General features: G+C 38.2%; 2 protein-coding genes across 3 annotated transcripts in view; one reads left to right on the top strand and one right to left on the bottom strand.

Annotated features, from left to right (window-relative positions):
• ACYP2 (acylphosphatase 2) overlaps positions 1 to 20,327 on the top strand; it is a 191,629-nt gene that overhangs the window by 125,956 nt on the left and 45,346 nt on the right. The window lies entirely within an intron of this gene.
• Positions 14,401 to 20,327, bottom strand: part of TSPYL6 (TSPY like 6) — a 35,718-nt gene continuing 29,791 nt past the window's right edge. The window contains 4 exon segments of the mRNA XM_040453623.1: positions 14,401 to 17,567; positions 17,569 to 17,904; positions 17,906 to 18,109; positions 18,111 to 18,149. Of these exon segments, the coding sequence (XP_040309557.1) occupies positions 17,249 to 17,567; positions 17,569 to 17,904; positions 17,906 to 18,109; positions 18,111 to 18,149 (898 nt within the window). The 3' untranslated portion in view covers positions 14,401 to 17,248.

Here is a 20,327-nt window from a genome sequence, read left to right as displayed (position 1 = left end):
TTGGGGTACAAGTGCCCCTATGCATCAGTACTCCTGTATCCCTTGGGCAAATTCCTAGCAGTGCTATTACTGGGTCATAGGGTAGGTCTATTTTTAATTTTCTGAGGAACCTCCACACTGTTTTTCAGAGTGGCTGTACCAATTTGCATTCCCACCAACAGTGTAAGAGGGTTCCCATTTCTCCACATCCTCTCCAGCATCTATAGTCTCCTGATATGTTCATTTTGGCCACTCTGACTGGCATGAGGTGATATCTGAGTGTGGTTTTGATTTGTATTTCCCTGATGAGGAGTGACGTTGAGCATCTTTTCATGAGCCTGTTGGCCATCTGGATGTCTTCTTTAGAGAAGTGTCTATTCATGTTTTCTGCCCATTTCTTGACTGGGTTATTTGTTCTTCACCTTTACCCATTTTTTAATTGGGTCATTTGTTTTTTGCTATTGAGTTGTATGACTTTTGTATATGTTTTGGATATTAACCCCTTATCACGTATATGGCTTGTAAATATTTTTTCTCATTCTGTAGTTTGCCTTTTCACTTTGTTGATGGTTTCTTTTGCTGTGCAGAAGCTTTTTAATTTGATGTAGTCCCACTTCTGTTTTTTATTTTGTTGCTTGTGCTTTAGGTGTCATATCCAAAAAATCATCACCAAGAGTTTTGTCTGTATATTTTCTTCTAGGAGTTTTATGGCTTCAGGTCTTAAACCTAAGTCTTTTTAATCCATTAAAAATTTTTTTTGTTGTTGTTGTTGCTTATTTTTGAGAGAGAGCGTGAGAAAGGGAGGGGCAGAGAGAGGGGACAGAGGATCTAAAGTGGGTTCTGTGCTGACAGCTGCAAGCCTGATATGGGGCTTGAACTCACAAACTGTGAGATCATGACCTGAGTTGAAATCAGATGCTTAACCTACTGAGCCACCCAGGTGCCCCTGGTCTTTAATACATTTTGAATTAATTTTTGTGAGTCGTGTAAGATATGGGTCCAGTTTCATTCAAGATGAATTACAAAACTGTAATCATCAAGACACTATGGTACTGGCACAAGAACAGACACTCAGATCAATGGAACAAAATACAGAACCCTGAAATGGACCCACAAACATATGGCCATCTAATCTTTGACAAAGCAGCAAAGAATATCCAATGGAATAAAGACAGTCTCTTTAGCAAATGATGTTGACAAAACTGGACAGCAACTTGCAGAAAAAGGAACCTGGACCACTTTCTTAGACCATATGCAAAAATAAACTCAAAATGGATGAAAGACCTAAACATAAGATGGGAAGCCATCAAAATCCTAGAAGAGAAAGCAGGCAAAAACCTCTTTGACCTCGGCTGCAGTAACTTATTACTCAACATGTCTCTGGAGGCAAGGGAAACAAAAGCAAAAATGAACTATTGGGACCTCATCAATATAAAAAGCTTCTGCCCAGTGAAGGAAACAATCAGCAAAACTAAAAGGCAACCAACGGAATGGGAGAAGTGAAAATGACATAGGGTTAGTATCCAAAATCTATAAAGAACTTCTCAAACTCAACACCCAAAAAACAAATAATCCATTGAAGAAATGGGCAAAAGACGTAAATGGACACATTTCTGAAGAAGACATCCAGATGGCTAATGGACATATGAAAAAATGCTCAACATCACTCATCATTAGGGGCATACAAATCAAAAGCACAATGAGATACCACCTCACACCAGTCAGAATGGGTAACATTAACAACTCAGGCAACAACAGATATTGGCGAGGATGCAGAGAAACGATCTCTTTTGCACTGCTGGTGGGAATGCAAACTGGTGCAGCCACTCTAGAAAACAGTATGGAGGTTCCTCAAAAAATTAAGAATAGAACTACCCTATGACCCAGCAATTGCACTACTAGGTATATATCCAAGGGATACATATGCACCCCAATGTTTATAGCAGCACTGTTGGCAATAACCAAATTATGGAAAGAGCCCAAATGTCCATTGACAGATGAATGGATGAAGAAGATGTGGTGTGTGTGTGTGTGTGTGTGTGTGTGTGTGTGTGTGTGCGCGCATGTGTACACACACACACAGACACACACAATGGAGTATTACTCGGCAATCAAAAAGAATGAAATCTTGCCATTTGCAACTGCATGGATGGACCTAGAGGTTATTATGGTAAGCGAAATAAATCAGAGAAAGACAAGTATGACCTCACTCTTGTGGAATTTAAGATACAAAAGAGATAAACATAAGGGAAGGTAAGCAAAAAGAATATAAAAACAGGGAGGGAGACAAAACATAAGAGACTCTTAAATACAGAGAACAAACTGAGGATTTCTGGAGAGGCTTTGGGTGGAGGTATGGGCTAAATGGGTCAGGGGCATTAAGGAATTCCCTTGTTGGGATGAGCACTGGGTGTTACACATAGGGGATGAATTGCTGGAATCTACTTCTGAAATCATTATTGCACTATATGCTGACTAACTTGGATGTAAGTTAAAAATAAAAATTGGGAAAAAAAGATATGTGTCCAGTTTCATTCTTTTACATGTGAATATCCAGTGATCCTAGCACCATTTATTGAAGACACTGTCTTTTCTCCACTGAGTATTTTTGGCTTGCCTGTCAAATATTAGTTGACTATGTTTGGTTGGGGTTACTTCTGGGCTCTTGATTCTGTTTCATTGGTGTATTTCTTTTTATGCCAGTAGCATACTGTTTTGATTACTATAGCTTTATAGTACAGCTTGAAATCGGGAGTCTAATGCCTCCTGCTTTGTTCTTCTTTCTCAGGACTTCTTTGGCTATCAGGGGTCTTTTTTCCTTCCATAAAAATTTTAGGAGTAATTTTTTTTTTTACTTCTGAAAAACTGCCATTGGACTCATGATGGAGATTGCATTGAATCTATAGATTGCTTTTGATAGCATTGATATTTTAAAAATATTCTTCCAATCCATGGATACAGGATACCTTTCCATTTATTTATGTCTTCTTCGATTTCTTTCATCATTATCTTACAGTTTTTAGCATTCATTGACATCTTTCACCTCCTTAAATTTGTTCCTAAGTATTTTGTTTTTGATGCTATTGTAAATGGATTGATTTCTTTATTTCTTCTTCAGAAATTTTGTTGTTAGTGTGTAGAAATACTAGTGATTTTTGTATGTTAATTTTGTATCCTGAAACATGACTGAATTCATTGATTAGATCTAACAATTTTGGGGTTGAGTCTTTAGGATTTTCTTTTTCTTTTTTTTTTTTAGTGTTTATTTACTTTTGAAAGCATGGGCATGAGTGGGGGGAAGGGCAACGAGAGAGGGAAAGAGAGAATCCCAAGCAGGCTCCTTGCTGTCAGTATAGATCCCAACACAGGACTCGGTTGCATGAACTCTGAGATCATGACCTGAGGGTCATGAAATCAAATGTTGGATGCTTAACCAACTAAGCCACCCAGAAAACCCTAGGAATTTCCTATATATAAAATCATGCCATCTGCAAATAGAGACATTTTTACTTCTTTTCCAGTTCTCATACTTTTTATTTCTTTTTCATCTCTTCTTCCCCCTCTCCCCCCCCACCCCTGCCAATGCCCTAGCTAGTACTTGTAGCACTGTGTTGAATAGGAGAGGTGAGAGTCTATGCCTTTGTTTTTTTCCTGATATTAGAGCAAAAACTTTCATCCTTTTCAACATTGAGTATGATGTTAGCTGTGGGCTTGTCATATATGACCTTTATTATGTTGAAATATATTCCTTCTGTGCCTCATTAAGTAAGAGTTTTATCATGAATGGATGTTGACCATGTAAATTTTTTTTCATGAACTAGATTTATTTATCACTGTTACCCTTTATGTATGTATCAATCTTTTCCTTAATGTCTCCAGATTTTAATTAATAGAAAGGCCTCCCCACACTAAGTTAATAAGGAATTTCTCTTATGTTCTTATAGTTTTTTATGATTTCATTATCTAAGATTTAAATCTTCTTTGGAATTTACATGGTGTATATTGTGAAGCATTAATCCAACTTCATTTTATTAAAAATATCTCTCCAGTTTTTAGAGACAGTGTTTGAGTTGTTGGTCTTTTCCTCAGTGATTTCAGGTACCAGGTTTATCCTACACCAAATTCTGTATGTAGTGGGGTCTATTTCTATATTTCCTGTTGCAATCTATTGATCTGTTTATTATTGTGTCAAGACCACACTTTTAATTATTGCAGCTTTATGTTAATTTATAATGAGTATTAGGAATACATCCCTCATTTTGCCTCTTTTTGGAGTTTCCTTCAAATTGTTGCTTTAAAAAAAAAATTTTTTTTTAATGTTTATTTATTTTTGACAGAGAGACAGAGCATGAGCAGGGGAGGGGCAGAGAGAGAGGGAGACACAGAATCTGAAGCAGGCTCCAGGCTCTGAGCTGGGCCTGACACGGGGCTCGAACTCACACTCACAAACTGCGAGATCGTGACCTGAGCCGATGTCGGACGCGCAACTGACTGAGCCACCCAGGCGCCCCCAAATTGTTGTTTTTTAATGGACTTTAGAATTTGTGTCTCTCCCACCCTTCATCGATTTTTGGCCTTGTTTATTGTAATTAGAGTAACTTTTAAAATTTGGGTAAGAGGAATTGATCACTTTGAGTTTGAGACTTCCTATCTAAGAACTGGTCATGCCATTCTTTTTCTACACGTCTTTGTGGCCTTCAGGAGTGCTTTAAAATTGTATTTATAAATCTTACATATTTCTAAAGTTATTTTTCTTAGGTATTTCATCCTTAACCATTGCTATTGTCAATGGAGCCTTCCTCCATTCCTTCTTTATTTTTTCCCCTCCATTTCCGCTTCTAATTTGTTACAATTGTTCATCTGAAATCTACTGATATCTCTGTAGTAATTTTATATAATGCTACCTTATTAATTTTTCTGGTTGATAGTACTTTATCAGTTGAATATCTCTGGTTTCCCACAATAGTAACAAATGGTGATACTTTTATTTCCTCCTCTAAATTGCAGTACCTCTACTTACTTTCTCTTATTGTGTTGTCTAACATCCAGTACTGTTAAGCAATCATGGTGACATGTGAATGTCCTTTATTCCTAACTCAGGTGGGAATACCTTTACTGTTTGCCCCAGTAAGCATGGTGGTCACTTTGGGGCCATGGTATATTTGATCAAGTTAAGATACCCATTTATTTCTACTTAAGTTCAACCATATTTCTAAGTAGTAGTAAAGCCACAGGAATGTATATCTGCACCCTCTCTAGCATGATAGGATCAAAGCTTTAAAAGGAAACTTAAAGACTTTCTAGTACACCTCCCTCCCGTAATGAGTAACAAATTCCAACCACAGGGAGATTATACTTCCTCCCAGAAGTCCCAAAATTAGATTGGAAAATAAGCTGGAACTAAAAATCACTGTCTCTTAGGTCTCACACCAGTGTTTTTTTGGGGATACGCAACTTACATTGAAAATTTCTCATATGACTATTTTTTTCTTCCATTGTGCTTTCTCCTTTAAGATTTTTCCATTTTATCCTTCTCTTTCCATCACATTTCTGAGACTTCACATGTGTTGCTTGGCTGTGCCTGCTTTCCCCAGCCTGCCATTGCTGAGGAGCCAAGTTTATCAAAGATTTCTAGACAGTGACATAATCCCTTCCCCACCCAAAAAGACCTCTGTTATTTGGTCTTCCTGGACAAAGTGCATTGTCTTCCAAATGCTGCTGGTTACTTTGGGACAGAAAGATGATTGGAGCCTCCTGAACACCTAAAAATAGGCTTTAGCTGTGATGGTGCCTTAACAAAGTGATTTGAACCAACAGTAGATATGTCACAAATGCCATTGTATCTTAAAGACATTTGGTGATGATATTCAGATCTCAAAAGAAATTAGGTCATAATATGTTGGTAATCATTAAAGGAAAAATAATTGTGTATTAGTACTGTATTTCTGATTTTGCACTTATCCTTTGTTGTAACTTTCATTAATTTTTAAAAATCAGTGAAGTGTTTTATATACTAAAAAGTTTTGTATACAAATGAGAAAAATCTAAGCCATTGGCCAATTGTTTTGAATAATAATTTTCTACTGTAAAACAAAACATAATATTTCTACCCATATACAGTTATGAAACTGTGAAGTCAGATTGGGTTTGAATCCTGGCTCTACTACTGCCTGGCTGAGTGACTAGACCCAAGTATCTCAACTAAGTCTCATTTTCCTCATTTGCAAAAGGGGGCAGGAATACCTTCAAGAGTTGTATGGGAATTAAGAGAATAATGCACCTAAAGTGCTTAGCACAGTGGTACCATGATGTAGGGACTTAATAGATGAAAGCTACTATTAGTGCAATCTTTTGTTAAGGGCTGTAACAAAACCTGTTGTTGTTGTTTGTGTTGTTGTTGTTCTTTTAACTCAGATGAATTTAGAGATTAAGGAGCAAATATCACAGTTTGGACACAACTTGGATCTATGATTTCAAAACAGCTCATTCATCCACATGTACTCCTTTCTGACACTTAGAATTAAGGTATTTGCAAGGGTTTGACTGAAACCTCTGCCTGGGCTCTTTTTTCTTAGGAATTATTTGGGTAGCTGTGCCAATTAACAGTTACCTAAAACCTCAAGTCTAAAAATAGGTTATTAACTTTTTAATGAGGTTTTCATTAGCCAATTACCATTTGTTGGCCATCTGATAAATAGAATAAAAAAGCACAAAAGACTCATATGATTCACTCTACACACTTCGAACTGTAAATGACTTGGACACCTTTTATTTATATGTTCATTACATAATTTAGGAGTGTCTATTTTGTGTTAGACATAAAATATGTATCCCTAGGGATACAAAGTTGAAAAGACAAATCCTTACTCTGAAGAAGCTTACAGTCTAGTAGGGTGCTTACAAAGGAATTTAAAAGCCACTTCTTATAATAATGTAAGCCTTCCCTGATAGCCCTTAGCCTCAGCTGAGGGAATTACTCCTCTTATGTGGTCCCATAGCATTCTATGCTTGTATGTATTTTAGCATTTCTCACACTGTAAATTGTCTCCTGTGCTGGACTCTAGGCTACTTGAGGACAGGACTGTGTCTTATTCATCACACAAGAAAGAGATAACTAAAACATGATCTTGGCCCTTAAATAACTCAAAATTGAGTAACAGACTGATAAAATCAGCTAACATATATAAAGATAAAACCAACTTACAGTATAAGCTTGAATGAATTCAATACTACAGACTGTATGCTGCAGGAGGTGGGGGGGGTTGTGATATTATTTGGAAGAGATGGCATTTGAATTGAATCAGAAAGAAGGGTAGGATTTCCATAGGTAAGGAGATGGGGAAGGAAATCCAAGATGAGGGAAAGGCATAGAAGCAGGATAGTACATGGGCTGTTTGAGGTATAGCAGAGTCCCATGTGAGTGGGCTCCAGCAAGGTTATTGGATGGGGGCTTCATGGTAACTGACCTTGAATGCACTAATGGGGTGTTGAGACTCTGTTCTGCAGGTATTGGTGTGCTGACAATGATAAATGGGCAAAAAGGATTTGGTCACTTTGTCAACAGTGTGAATGTTGGAAAAAGAAAAATCAGATTTAGGAGGGGCAGCCTGGAGATTTCCAGTAATGTAGATAAGAGATGTTGCAGTGAAACAGGGAAAGAAGAGAGCAGTTCTGAAAACATTGTGCAAATGGACATGTCAGACCCTGATCTGGCATAAGGGCTAGAGATTCCGGTTTCAGAGTCCTTTTCTCAAAGGTGATGGCAGAAGCTATGACAGTGGCTAGGGTCAGTTAGGAAAAGTACAGAGAAAGCAAGCCAGGCACTGAACTTTGTGGAAAACTTGTTTTTAAGGAGTAGGTAAAGCTTCAGATTTAGATGAAATTGTTTCAGATTTGTTATTAAAAAGCTGAGGAAGGGGCATCTGGCTGGCTCATTGGGTTGAGTGTCCAGCTTTTGGTTTCAGCTCAGGTCATGATCTTATGGCTTGTGGGACTGAGTCCCACATTGGCTCTGTTCTGCCAGTGCAGAGCCTGCTTGGGATTCTCTCTCTCTGTCTCTGCCCCTCCCCTGTTTGTGTGCTCTCTCTCTCTCTCTCTCTCTCTGTCTAAATAAATAAACTAAAAAAAAAAAAAAAAAAAAGGGAAAACTGTATGTTTGGAATCAAATGGTTTGCCTACAATTTAGAGCAAGGCCCCCTGGAATCCAGGTGCCCTAACTTGTAATTCAGTGCAGTATTAGTTTGATGCTCTGGATTCCGGTTGAATACTAAATTCAAAAATCCCACCACACACCTTTCCCATCCCTACCAATCTTGGTAAGACAGACTAAAGTTGAATTTTGGACTCCTTTATGTGAATCAAAGTTTCCTATATGTCTTATACTTCTAGCTAATAACAGCAAAGAGAAAATTTTGCCATTGGAAAACATAGGGCAAGCTGTCCATATGGGTGCCAATTAAAACTATAATGTGTGCTATGAATTTGATAGTAAGAACTGTAAAAAGCCTAATTAAATCTACTTTATGCTTCAAAAGCACTGAGTTAATTTTGTGTATTATTAAGTGTTTTCATACCTTTATGTAAAAAAGAAACCTGCTACATCTTCAACACTGAATTTTCATTATCCCCAAATATCCTTGCTATATACAGAAATGGAAAGATTTTGCTCAAAAACCAAACCAAATTTTTCTTTATATTTTTAACAGAAGATTTTGTTGTTATTAATGGCAGTCTTCTATGGTATGTGCCAAAGGTGTGGCTGTGAAATTGTTTTTAACCCTTAATTATCAAATGAAATATTTATACCTCAATTAGGGAAGCCTGGAAAGAAAGGATATGAAACTTTGATAAAAACCATCTTAATAAGCAAGTACATAATAGGGCCCATCTTCAGAATAGCATCATCCTTGCTGAACAATAGAACTAAATTATACATGGATTTTATTTATTTGGCTGGAAGAGCTTAGATTTGAAAATGAAAGCTTGACTTCATCTTTACCAATTTGGATGCCTTTGATTTCCTTTTGTTGTCTGATTGCTAATGCTAGCACTTCCAACACTATGTTAAACAACAGCGGTGAGAGTGGACACCCCTGTCGTGTTCCTGATCTCAGGGAGAAAGCTCTCAGTTTTTCCCATTGAGGATGATGTTAGCTGTGGGCTTTTCATAAATGGCTTTTATGATGTTTAAGTATGTTCCTTCTATCCCGATATTCTCGAGGGTTTTTATTAAGAAAGGATGCTGAATTTTCTCAAATGCTTTTTCTGCATCGATTGACAGGATCATATGTTTCCCATCTTTTCTTTTATTAATGTGGTGTATCACGTTGATTGATTTGCGAATGTTGAACCAGCCCTGCATCCCAGGAATGAATCCCACTTGATCATGGTGAATAATTCTTTTTATAAGCTGTTGAATTCAATTTGCTAGTATCTTATTGAGAATTTTTGCACCCATATTCATCAGGGATATTGGCCTGTAGTTCTCTTTTTTTACTGGGTCTCTGGTTTAGGAATCCAAGTAATACTGGCTTCATAGAATGAGTCTGGAAGTTTTTCTTCCTTTTCTATTTTTTGGAATAGCTTGAGAAGGATAGGTATTATCTCTGCTTTAAATGTCTGGTAGAATTCCCCAGGGAAGCCATCTGGTCCTGGACTCTTATTTGTTGGGAGATTTTTGATAACTGATTCAGGGGAAGGAAAAAGAAAAAGAGGTTAGAGTGGGAGAGAGCCAAAGCATAAGAGACTCTTAAAAGCTGAGAACAGGGGCGCCTGGGTGGCGCAGTCGGTTAAGCGTCCGACTTCAGCCAGGTCACGATCTCGCGGTCCGTGAGTTCAAGCCCCGCGTCAGGCTCTGGGCTGATGGCTCGGAGCCTGTTTCCGGTTCTGTGTCTCCCTCTCTCTCTGCCCCTCCCCCATTCACGCCCTGTCTCTCTCTGTCCCAAAAATGAATAAACGTTGAAAAGCTGAGAACAAACTGAGGGTTGATGGGGGGTGGGAGGGAGGGGAGGGTAGGTGATGGGCATTGAAGAGGGCATCTTTTGGGATGAGCACTGGGTGTTGTATGGAAACCAATTTGACAATAAATTTCATATATTAAAAAAAAAAAGAAAATGAACTATCACCTCATAAGAAAAAACAAAGGACCCAAGTAAACAAAATCACAAATGAAAGAGGAGAAATAACCAACAGCAGAAATATTAACAATTTTAAGAGAGTATTATTAAAAAATTATATGCCAACAAATTGGACAACCTAGAAGAAATGGATAAATTTGTAGAAACATATAACCTACCAAAACTGAATCAGGAAGAAATAGAAAATTTGAAGAGACTGATTACCAGCTATGAAATTGAATCACTAATCAAAAACTCCCCCAAAACAGAAGTCCAGGATAAGATGGATTCACAGGCAAATTCTACCAAATATTTAAAGAAAAGTTAATACATATCCTTCCCAAACTATTACAAAAAGTGCCAGAGGAAGAAAATTTCCAAATTCATTCTTTGAGATCAGTATCGCCCTGATATAAAAACCAGATAAAGACACCACAAAAAAAAGAGAACTATAGGCCACTATCCCTGATGAACATAGATGAAGAAATTCTCAACAAAGTACTAGTAAACACAAACTAACACATTTAAAAAATCATTCACCATGATCAAGTGGGATTTATTCCCAGGATACAAGAGTGGTTCAACATTCTCAAATAAGTGTGATACATCTCATCAATAAGAGAAAGGATAAAAAAACATATGATCATTTCACTAGATGGAGGAAAATCATTTGACAACAAAGTACAACATCCACTTATGATAAAAACCCTCAACAAAGTAGGTCTAGAGGAAACATACCTCAACATAATAAAGGCCTTATATGAAAAACCCACAGTGAACATCATACTCAATGGGGGAAAGTTGAGAACTTTTCCCCTAAGCTCAGTAACAAGACAAGGATGTCTACTTTCACCACTTTTATTCAACACAGTGCTGGAAGTCCTAGCTACAGCAATGAAGCAACAAAAAGAAAAGGCATCCAAACTGGCATGGAAGAAGTAAAACTTTTACTCTTTGCGGATGACATGATACTATAAATAGAAAACCATGAATATCTCACCAAGAAACTACTAGAACTGACAAAAGAATTCAGTAAAATAACAGGATACAAAAATCAATGTACAGAAATCTGCATTCCTATGCATTAATAATGAAGCAGCAGAACGTGGAATTAAGAAAACAATCCCATTTAAAATTCCACCAAAACCAATAAAATATCTAAGAAGAAACTTAACCAAAGAGATCAAAGACCTGTACTCTGAAAACTATAAAACACTGATGAAAGAAATTGAAGATGACACAAAGAAATGACACATGCTCATGGATTGGAAGAATGGTGTTAAAATGTCTATACTACCCAAAGCATTACACAGATTTAATGCAATCTCTACCAAAATAACATTTTTCACAGAACTGGAACAAATAATCCTAAAATTTGTATGGAACCACAAAAGACTCTGAATAGCCAAAGCAATCTTAAAAAAGAAAAAACTGGAGGTAACACAATTCCATAGTTAAAGTTATATTACAAAGCAGTAATATTTTAAAAAGTATGGTACTGGCATAAAAATAGACATATATATCAATGGAACAGAATAGAAAACTCAAAAATAAACCCATAATTATGTGGTCAATTAATCCTTGATAAAGGAAGAAAGAGTAAACAATGGGAAAAAAACACTCTTCAACAATTGGTATTGGGAAAACTGGACAGCTATGTTCAGAGAATGAAACTGGACCACTTTCTTATACCATACACAAAAATAAACTCAAAATGGATGAAAGACCCAAATGTAAGACAAGAAGCCATCAAAGTCCTTGAAGAGAGAGCACAGGCAGTAATTAATGTCTCCGACACTGGCTGTAGCAACATCTTTCTAGATATGTCTCCTGAGGCAAGGGAAATAAAAGCAAAAGCAAAAACAAAACAAAACAAAACTATTGGGATACTATCGAAGTAGAAAGCTTCTTCTGCACAGTGAAAGAAACAACAAAACTAGAAGGCAGCCTATTTAATGGGAGAAGATATTTGCAAATGACAAATCTGATAAAGGGTTAGTATCTAAATACAGAAAAAAATTATATAACTCAGTATCCAAAAAAATAATCCAATTTAAAATGGGCAGAAGACATGAACAGACATTAGAAGACATACAGATAGTCAACAGACATGTGAAAAGATGTGCAACATCACTTATCATCAGGAAAATGCAAATGAAACTACGAGATACCACCTCACACCTGTGAGAATGGCTAAAATCAAAAACACAAGAAACAACAGGATGTGTTGAGAAGGATGTGGAGAAAAAGGAACCTTCTTGCACTGTTGGTGAGAATGCAAACTAGCGCAGCCACTGGGGAAAATAGTATGGAAATTTCTCAAAAAGTTAAAACAGAACTAGGGCACCTGGGTGGCTCAGTTGGGTAAGCATCTGCCTTTGGCTCAGGTCATGATCCCATTGTTTGTGAATTCAAGCCCCACATCCTCCTCTGTGCTGTTAGCATGGAGCCTGCTTCAGATCCTTTGTTCACCTCCCCATCTCTCTGCCCCTCCTATGCATGCTTTCTCTCTCTTTCTCAAAAATAAACATAAAAAAAATGTTAAAACACAACTATCCTATGATCCAGTAATTAGACTGCTGGGTATTTACCTCAAAAATATAAAAATACTAATTCTAAGGGATATGTGCACCCCTATGTTTATTGCAGCATTATTTACAATAGCCAAATTATGGAAGCAGCCCAAATGTCCTTCAACTGATGAATGGATAAAGAAGATGTAGTACATATATACAATAGAATATTATTCAGCATAAAAAGAGTGAATCTTACCATTTGCAATGACATGGATGGAGCTGGAGAGTATTTATTAGCAAAATAAGTCAGAGACAAATACCATATGATTTTATTCATATGTGGAATTTAAAACACAAAATAAACACGTAAAGGAAAAAAAAGACAAACCAAGAAACAGACTCTTAACTCTAGAGAACCAGAGGGGTTATATGATTACCAGTGGGGAGGTAGGTTGGAGGGGGGTAAAATAGGTGATGGGGATTAAAGAGTACACTTATGATGGAGAAAAGAAAATTGTCACAATCCATGATAAATGAACTATTTACAACTGAAAAAGTCTGATAAAGGTCAGTTGACAAAATGAGCAGGAACAATAAAAATACTAAAAGTTGATGGCCCATACCCAGATAATTGAACATTTTTTTCTTAGAAAATGGGATTTAGCCATTTGAATATAACACAGTAAATGATCCTATTAGAATTCTCACATATGGACTCATGACCCACTCAGAAGGATCTGAAATATACTTTTGAATTGGCTAATCATTTTCTAGCAGAGTTTCCAGAAAATGATGAAGTTTTTTTTTGTTGTTGGTGGTTTTGTTGTTTTATTTTCCTTTGTTTATTTTTTATTTCTTTTTTTTGTTTTTCTCAAGTATATTTTATTAAAATAATATACACATACAAAAGTGTGTTTCATAGGTATACAACTCAATGATGTTTCAAAAATTGAGTACCCTCAATCAAGACACAGAACATGACCAGTCCTTTAGAATCCACAATCATAGTCCCTTCCAGTCAGTAGGTACTCACACCCCCGCCCCCTACTCCCAAACTGTTGGGAGATAATTATCATGGGTTCTGATGTTTCTGCACTCTTGGAAGCAGAAACACTGCCTTTGTTCAGAGTATCTTTTTTTTTTTTTTTCCAATAATTGAAGTTTATTGTCAAATTGGTTTCCATACAACACCCAGTGCTCATCCCAAAAGGTGCCCTCCTCAATACCCATCACCCACCCTCCCCTCCCTCCCACCCCCCATCAACCCTCAGTTTGTTCTCAGTTTTTAAGAGTCTCTTATGCTTTGGCTCTCTTGCACTCTAACCTCTTTTTTTTTTCCTTCCCCTCCCCCATGGGTTTCTGTTAAGTTTCTCAGGATCCACATAAGAGTGAAACCATATGGTATCTGTCTTTCTCTGTATGGCTTATTTCACTTAGCATAACACTCTCCAGTTCCATCCATGTTGCTACAAAGGGCCATATTTCATTCTTTCTCATTGCCACGTAGTACTTCATTGTGTATATAAACCACAATTTCTTTATCCATTCATCAGTTGATGGACATTTAGGCTCTTTCCATAATTTGGCTATTGTTGAGAGTGCTGCTATAAACATTGGGGTACAAGTGCCCCTATGCATCAGTACTCCTGTATCCCTTGGGTAAATTCCTAGCAGTGCTACTGCTGGGTCATAGGGTAGGTCTATTTTTAATTTTCTGAGGAACCTCCACACTGTTTTCCAGAGTGACTGCACCAGTTTGCATTCCCACCAACAGTGCAAGAGTGTTCTCGTTTTTCCACATCCTCTCCAGCATCTATAGTCTCCTGATTTGTTCATTTTGGCCACTCTGTTCAGAGTATCTTTTTAAGGATATCTGAGAACAGCCTTGGAAGACAGAAATAGTGTTACCCTCCAGAGCAAAGGGCAGGTTTGCTTACAGCCTTGAAAAAATAGAGATTGTCTTCTATGGAACAAAGTACAGGTTTACTTGCTATTCTATGTAGTAAAGATAATGTTGGCCTTCAAAGCAAAGGGCATACATGCTTAATTCCCATTATAAAGGATTCACTTTCCCTAAGCCCAGAGTTCCTCTCCTCTGCAGCCCACTATGTGGGCAGGGGTCACTTGGCTTTCTTCATGCTGCAGAATAAGAATTAGGGCTCAAGCAACTGGTGCAAGCACTGAAGCTGGCTATTGAATTGTAACGTCCTTTGTCTCTGACTCAGCATCCATTAACTAAGCAGGCTAACATGCTAAGTTTGTAAGTAGGGTAAAATACCAGAATCTTCACTGTTCTTCATAGTGATTACTATGCTGACTTCTTTCACCATAGATTAGGTTTACTTGTTGTTAAACTTCAACTATAAATGGAATTATATAGTACATACTCTTGAGTCTGGCTTCTTTTATCCAACATCACGTTTGTGAGATCCATTCATGTTATTACATGTAGGCACAGTTCTTTATTTCTCACAGTATTCCATGGTGTGAATATTTAAACTGTGTTTATTTTTTCTGCCAGTGATGAACATTGGGGCAGTTCCCAGTGTTAGCTATTAGGATTGTGCTGTTATAAACACTTCTTTGGACGTCTTTGTGAATACATGTATGCATTTCTGTTGGGTATATTCCCAGAACTGGATCAGAGGGTGTGCATAGATACTGCCAAACAATTGTCTAAAATTTTTGTATCAGGCTACTCTTCCACCATTGTGGTTTCTCTGTGTACTTTTCCACACTTGTTATTTTCCATCTTTTTAGTTTATCTGTTTTTTTTTCAGACTGACATGCTTTCATTTTGCCATAACATGTACAAATAAATAGGCCAATGGTACCCTTCCAGTTTTACAGAGCAATCTCACAAGTATTTTTGCTGTTTAGGAAAAGCGATCTATCATTTGCTAGGTTGTTACCAGGGTAAATTGTCAAGATAATCAGGGCCACAAATTTTTTGTAGGTAATTTTCCCATGAAGACGACAATCTCTGAAGTCTTCAGCCTCTGACGAGACCAAGTTATTCAAATTGTATTTCTAAAGATACAGTTTAAACAGAAACAAGGTGAAAACTGTTGTGGATATTCACAGAATTCTCCATATTATACAGGAAATAGATATATATTCTTCCAAGCGTTCCCTCAATTGAAAGCAAAACAAATATATATGACTGAATCTTCCCAGTAAGCAGAAGCAGAGAAAGTAACAGGATTTTACTAAATATGAGTGAAATTAAGGGCACAGTAGTTAATCTTTCACATAAATAAGGTCACATGAAAACAAGAGAGAAAACACCCAACATGGCATTGTTTTTCTTTAAAAAGCCCTTGGGTAGGTAACAGAGCTAACACTTCAGCCACCTGCAATTCTCCTATCCCAGTCCTGAGAAAAGTAGCCCTTCTGTCACCACTCACAGAGCAAGCATCCCTTCCTTGCAGGTTCTCAGTCAACCCAGTCTTAATTCTAGGCCCTGCATTTCATTGGCAGTTTCTGCTGCTGGCCTTTAGTTCAGTTTTCCCTGCATGGGGCACCCATCACAACCTCTTTGGTTCTTTCATCCACTTTGAACAGGAAACACCTTCCTTTCCATCTAGACTGGTCTTCCCTTAAACCCTATAGGCATTGCTAAGGGAAGGAGGGGCTGGAAGCGTGCAGAAGGGCAGTAAGAGCTGTGGTAGTCTTGACAGGACTCCAGTTCTGTCTCTGGAGAAGAAAAGAGAGCTAGATTAAACTAAAACGCCTGCTTTTGCAGATGTGTCTGGGCTGACACTTTTTTTTTTAATGTTTTTGTTGAGGGTGAGGCTACCACTTTTAAAAAGAGGTAGGAGAGATATGAGAGAAAGAGACAAAGAGAAGGAAATGAGAAAGAGAAGACAAAGCGTACACTCACCGTGGCAACTGTGACACTTAATCATGTTGAAGGTGAAGAATGGAGGCAACTTACAGTCCCTAGATTTTATATGAATTCCCTGGGTGAGGCTGAGAAAGCCTGGTACTTTATCACCAAGGACATTATCATTATCCTCGTTATGTGAATAGGGTCTAACTCATCACCTCAACCACTTTCCTGACAGCCTGTAGGTTTCCTGAGTGGTGGTTGTGGTGGTAAGGAATTGGGGTCTTGTAGGGGAGGAATAGAAAGGTCTTTCATGGGCTGGCAGGAAACGTGGACCCACCACCAGTTCTGGAGATCAGTGTTTATCTAAAATCAGAAAGTGGAGCTGACAATGGTCTGGAAAATGTCCATCCAGCAGGCAACAGCCTGAGGGGGTGGGTATAGGCAGCAGTCGGTGACCAGAAGGGTAAGAAGAGCAATGGAGTTGCATAAATCACATAGACCAAGTGGCACACTGCTGTTTTCCCTGGGTTTTATTAATGCCCAGCAATTGTCCACAGGTGATGAGCAAAGTGAGTAAAACAGGCTCCTGAACATAGCTAGAAATCCAGGTGGTAGTGACCAGGCTAGAGGCCCTGGGAACAAACAAGCAGTGTAGATAAAAGCAGTGCAATTTATAATATAATTTGTTTGGCTTAGAAGAGTGTGAACCATGCCACATAGCCTGTGATGTTAATATGGAATTGCCATGAAGGTCTAATGTTAAAGTTGAGAGAACGAATGTTCAAAGGAAGGAAGATGCTGAAAGGTCAGCACATAAAGAGTAATGGGCATATCCAGTGCTGTTGCCAAAGCACAGGTCCAGCAGGAAATGGTAGGGGATCTTGTATGGGAGTATTTTCAAGGGTGAGGTTAACCACTTTGGAACTCAAGGAGATCTCTACTGGCTTCCTTATCTGGCCAAGTCTAGCTTTACGGGCTCTTTCATGCAATAGGTAGTATTCAAGTGGATTTGGCCAGAGGTCCTCTTTGATAATCTCAGCAATTATGTCAGACTCTGGGAGGTTGTGGTCTGAAAACCAGGCAATGAAGCTGCAGATGATGTCTTGATTCTTATGACGTCTTGCTTGGAGTGGCAAGAGACATCACTTGGCTGGGAGTTCTAACCTCATATTCCTTGACAGTGAGCTTGTTTCTGCACTATGGGTTTCTTAGAAAGAAAAACTTGAACTTGCAGCCCATCCTAGGGTATCTGAAGCCCTTCACCTCCATATTGGTTATGTACTTAAACATCTATGCTTCTTGGCCTCTAATCAGGGTGGACAGCTGTGGGTGGTTCCAAAAGGCCCTGACCCAGAAGCTGGGGATATTTTGAATGATGTAGTTCCTCTGCTCTAGGTAGTGTTGCCATACCTTCCCAAATTTGTGCTCCACCTGCAGTATGGCTCTGTCAGCCTGAGCATTCTGTGTCCATTTCTGGCTGGCTGGCCTCCATGGAGCTCATGTGGAGAGCCACATTCAGGGACCAGGGACCTCCCTTGACTTTCACCTAATTTACCACTTTGTTTTCCTCCATTGCTTCCATTTCTTCACCTCCTGGCTTCTCCTCAACTCCAGCCCTCTCTTCCTCACCCACTGCTCCTCAGAAGATGGCACACCTTTCAGTCTGTTTTCTTGGCCTTTGCCCGAGCCATCACTTCAGACCCCAGCCTTCATGTGCCATAGATCTCTAGGCCCTTGTCCCCACTAGGACCGTGTGGCTCTTTACACTAAAAGCCATTTTTCATGTTGCTTTCATTTACTCAGAGGCTGCTTCTAGGCCCTTCATGGGTCAGTCTCGTGATAGTCCATTTCCATAACCTGTGCCATCCTTTCTATTTCTGCCTCGCTAGTGTGTGTGTGATGTTATCACATGCTGGTTTTAAGTTGCATTTACCTCCTGTGTAACAAAGAAACTTTTCATGTGTTTTGATATCCTCTCCTTACGAGGTGTCTGAGTCTTCTCCCCATTTTTCTGTTGCGTATTCTGTATTTTTCATATTGATTTGTAGGAATCCTTTATGCATTCTAGATACAAGTCTGTTTAGAAACAGGTGTATTGCAAATGTCTCCTCCCTTTCTTACTTTCCTCTATTTTAACTATGTCTTTGGATGAACGGAAGTTTTAAATTGTAACCTATTCCAATTTATCACTTTCCCCTTTTAGGTTAGTGATTTTTATTTTCTGCTTAAGAAATCTTCCCTGTCCAGGATCTTTAACTTTTATACCTACAGTTGATCTGAAATTGGTTATTGTGAATGATGTGATAGGAATCAAGATTCATTTTTTCCATATAAATATTGAATTGACCAGACCCTGTTTATTGAGAAGACCATCACCTCCCCATGCATGGGTTTTTAAATGTTTGCATCAAAAATGGCATATGTCATTAGCCAGAGCTAGCCAGATGGCCTTGCCTAGCTTCACAAGGTCAGGTAATTGCTATCGTCTAGGAAAAAAGAAACTAGAAGTACTGGTGAGCATTATATCACTCATCAAAGAGTATAACCTGAGTAATGTATAAAATTAGCAGAGTTAGGCCAAAGAAAGAGAAAAAGTAAATGAGGAACATTAGAGGAGAAAAATGAAAAACAATAAAATAGCAACCAAAGATTAACAATAAAATGAGGAAGAGACTAAGTAAACAGTATTTGGAATGAAAAATAGTCACAGTAGTGATTTAAAGAACTATCAGAGGGCATGTTGGAAAACATTATGCCAACGCATTTTCAAACCTGGATGAAATATATTATTTCACAGAATGTATTTCATTGACACTGACTGAAAGGCAGTAGAAAACCTAAACAGATGTAGAAACAATAAATAAGTTGAATCAAGAGTTTCAAAGTAATCTTTGCACAAAATAGCATGAGGCTGAAATGATGTTGAGACAAATACTACTATACCTACATAGTCTATTAAATACATAGTCTATTAAACATTAAATATTTATTGTGTGCCTGTGCTATGCCTGGCACACTTCTAGGCCCTTGGGGTATATTGGTAAACAGAACAAAGATTTCTTTCCTTTTGGAGTTTCTAACAGAGGAGAAAGACAATAAATAACACTTAAACAGTAAAACATAATAGGAAGTGATGAGTACTATGGAAAAGAAACAAGAATTGAATAAGGGGAATGAGGGTTCTAGGAGTAGGGAGTGGGGAACAATAATTTTAAAAGGGGTGGTCAGAGGAAGCCTCATTGAAATGGTAAGATTTTGGCAAAGATTCAAAGACGAGAGAGTTAGCTAGAGGATATTATAGAGAAGAGCATTCTAAGAAGAGAGAAGAGCTAAGCAGAGGCCGTAAGACAGGGGCATGCCTAGGGCATTCAAAGAATAACAAGGAGATCACTGTGACTGGAGCAGAGTGAATGAGAGGCCAAATCAAGTAGGGTCTCATAGGATATTGTAAGACTTGTGGCTTCTGCTCTTAGTGAGATGGAAAGCCACTTGAGAAATTTGAACAGAGGACTCAAAATATGGCTTAGGTTTTGCATGGATTGTTTTAGGTCCTGGGTGAAGAATAGACTGGATGGGGGCAGTGGTAGATGCAGGGAGATCTTTTAGAAGGCTATCCAAAGTTGTCCAGGTGAAAGAAATTTCTCAGACCAAGTGGTAGCAATGGAGGTGGATGGTGGGTGTAGTATGATGGTAATGCCAGCATGGTTTCATGATAAATTGGGTAGGGGAAATCAGACAAAGAAGTCAAAAATGACTCCATGGATTTTGACCTGAGTAGCTGGTAAGATAGAGTTGCCAGAAGCAGAAAAGGGGAAGATCATGATGGAGCTGATCTCTACAGAAGACTCAGAAGTTTACTTTTGGATGAGTGGAGTTTAAAATGAC

Source organism: Herpailurus yagouaroundi, unplaced genomic scaffold (assembly GCF_014898765.1).
Source record: "Herpailurus yagouaroundi ecotype Mexico unplaced genomic scaffold, PumYag 210, whole genome shotgun sequence".
In the NCBI taxonomy this organism is placed as follows: Eukaryota; Metazoa; Chordata; class Mammalia; order Carnivora; family Felidae; genus Herpailurus; species Herpailurus yagouaroundi.
Note: the sequence above shows the minus strand (reverse complement) of the source record. Positions and strands in the feature narration are given on the sequence as shown.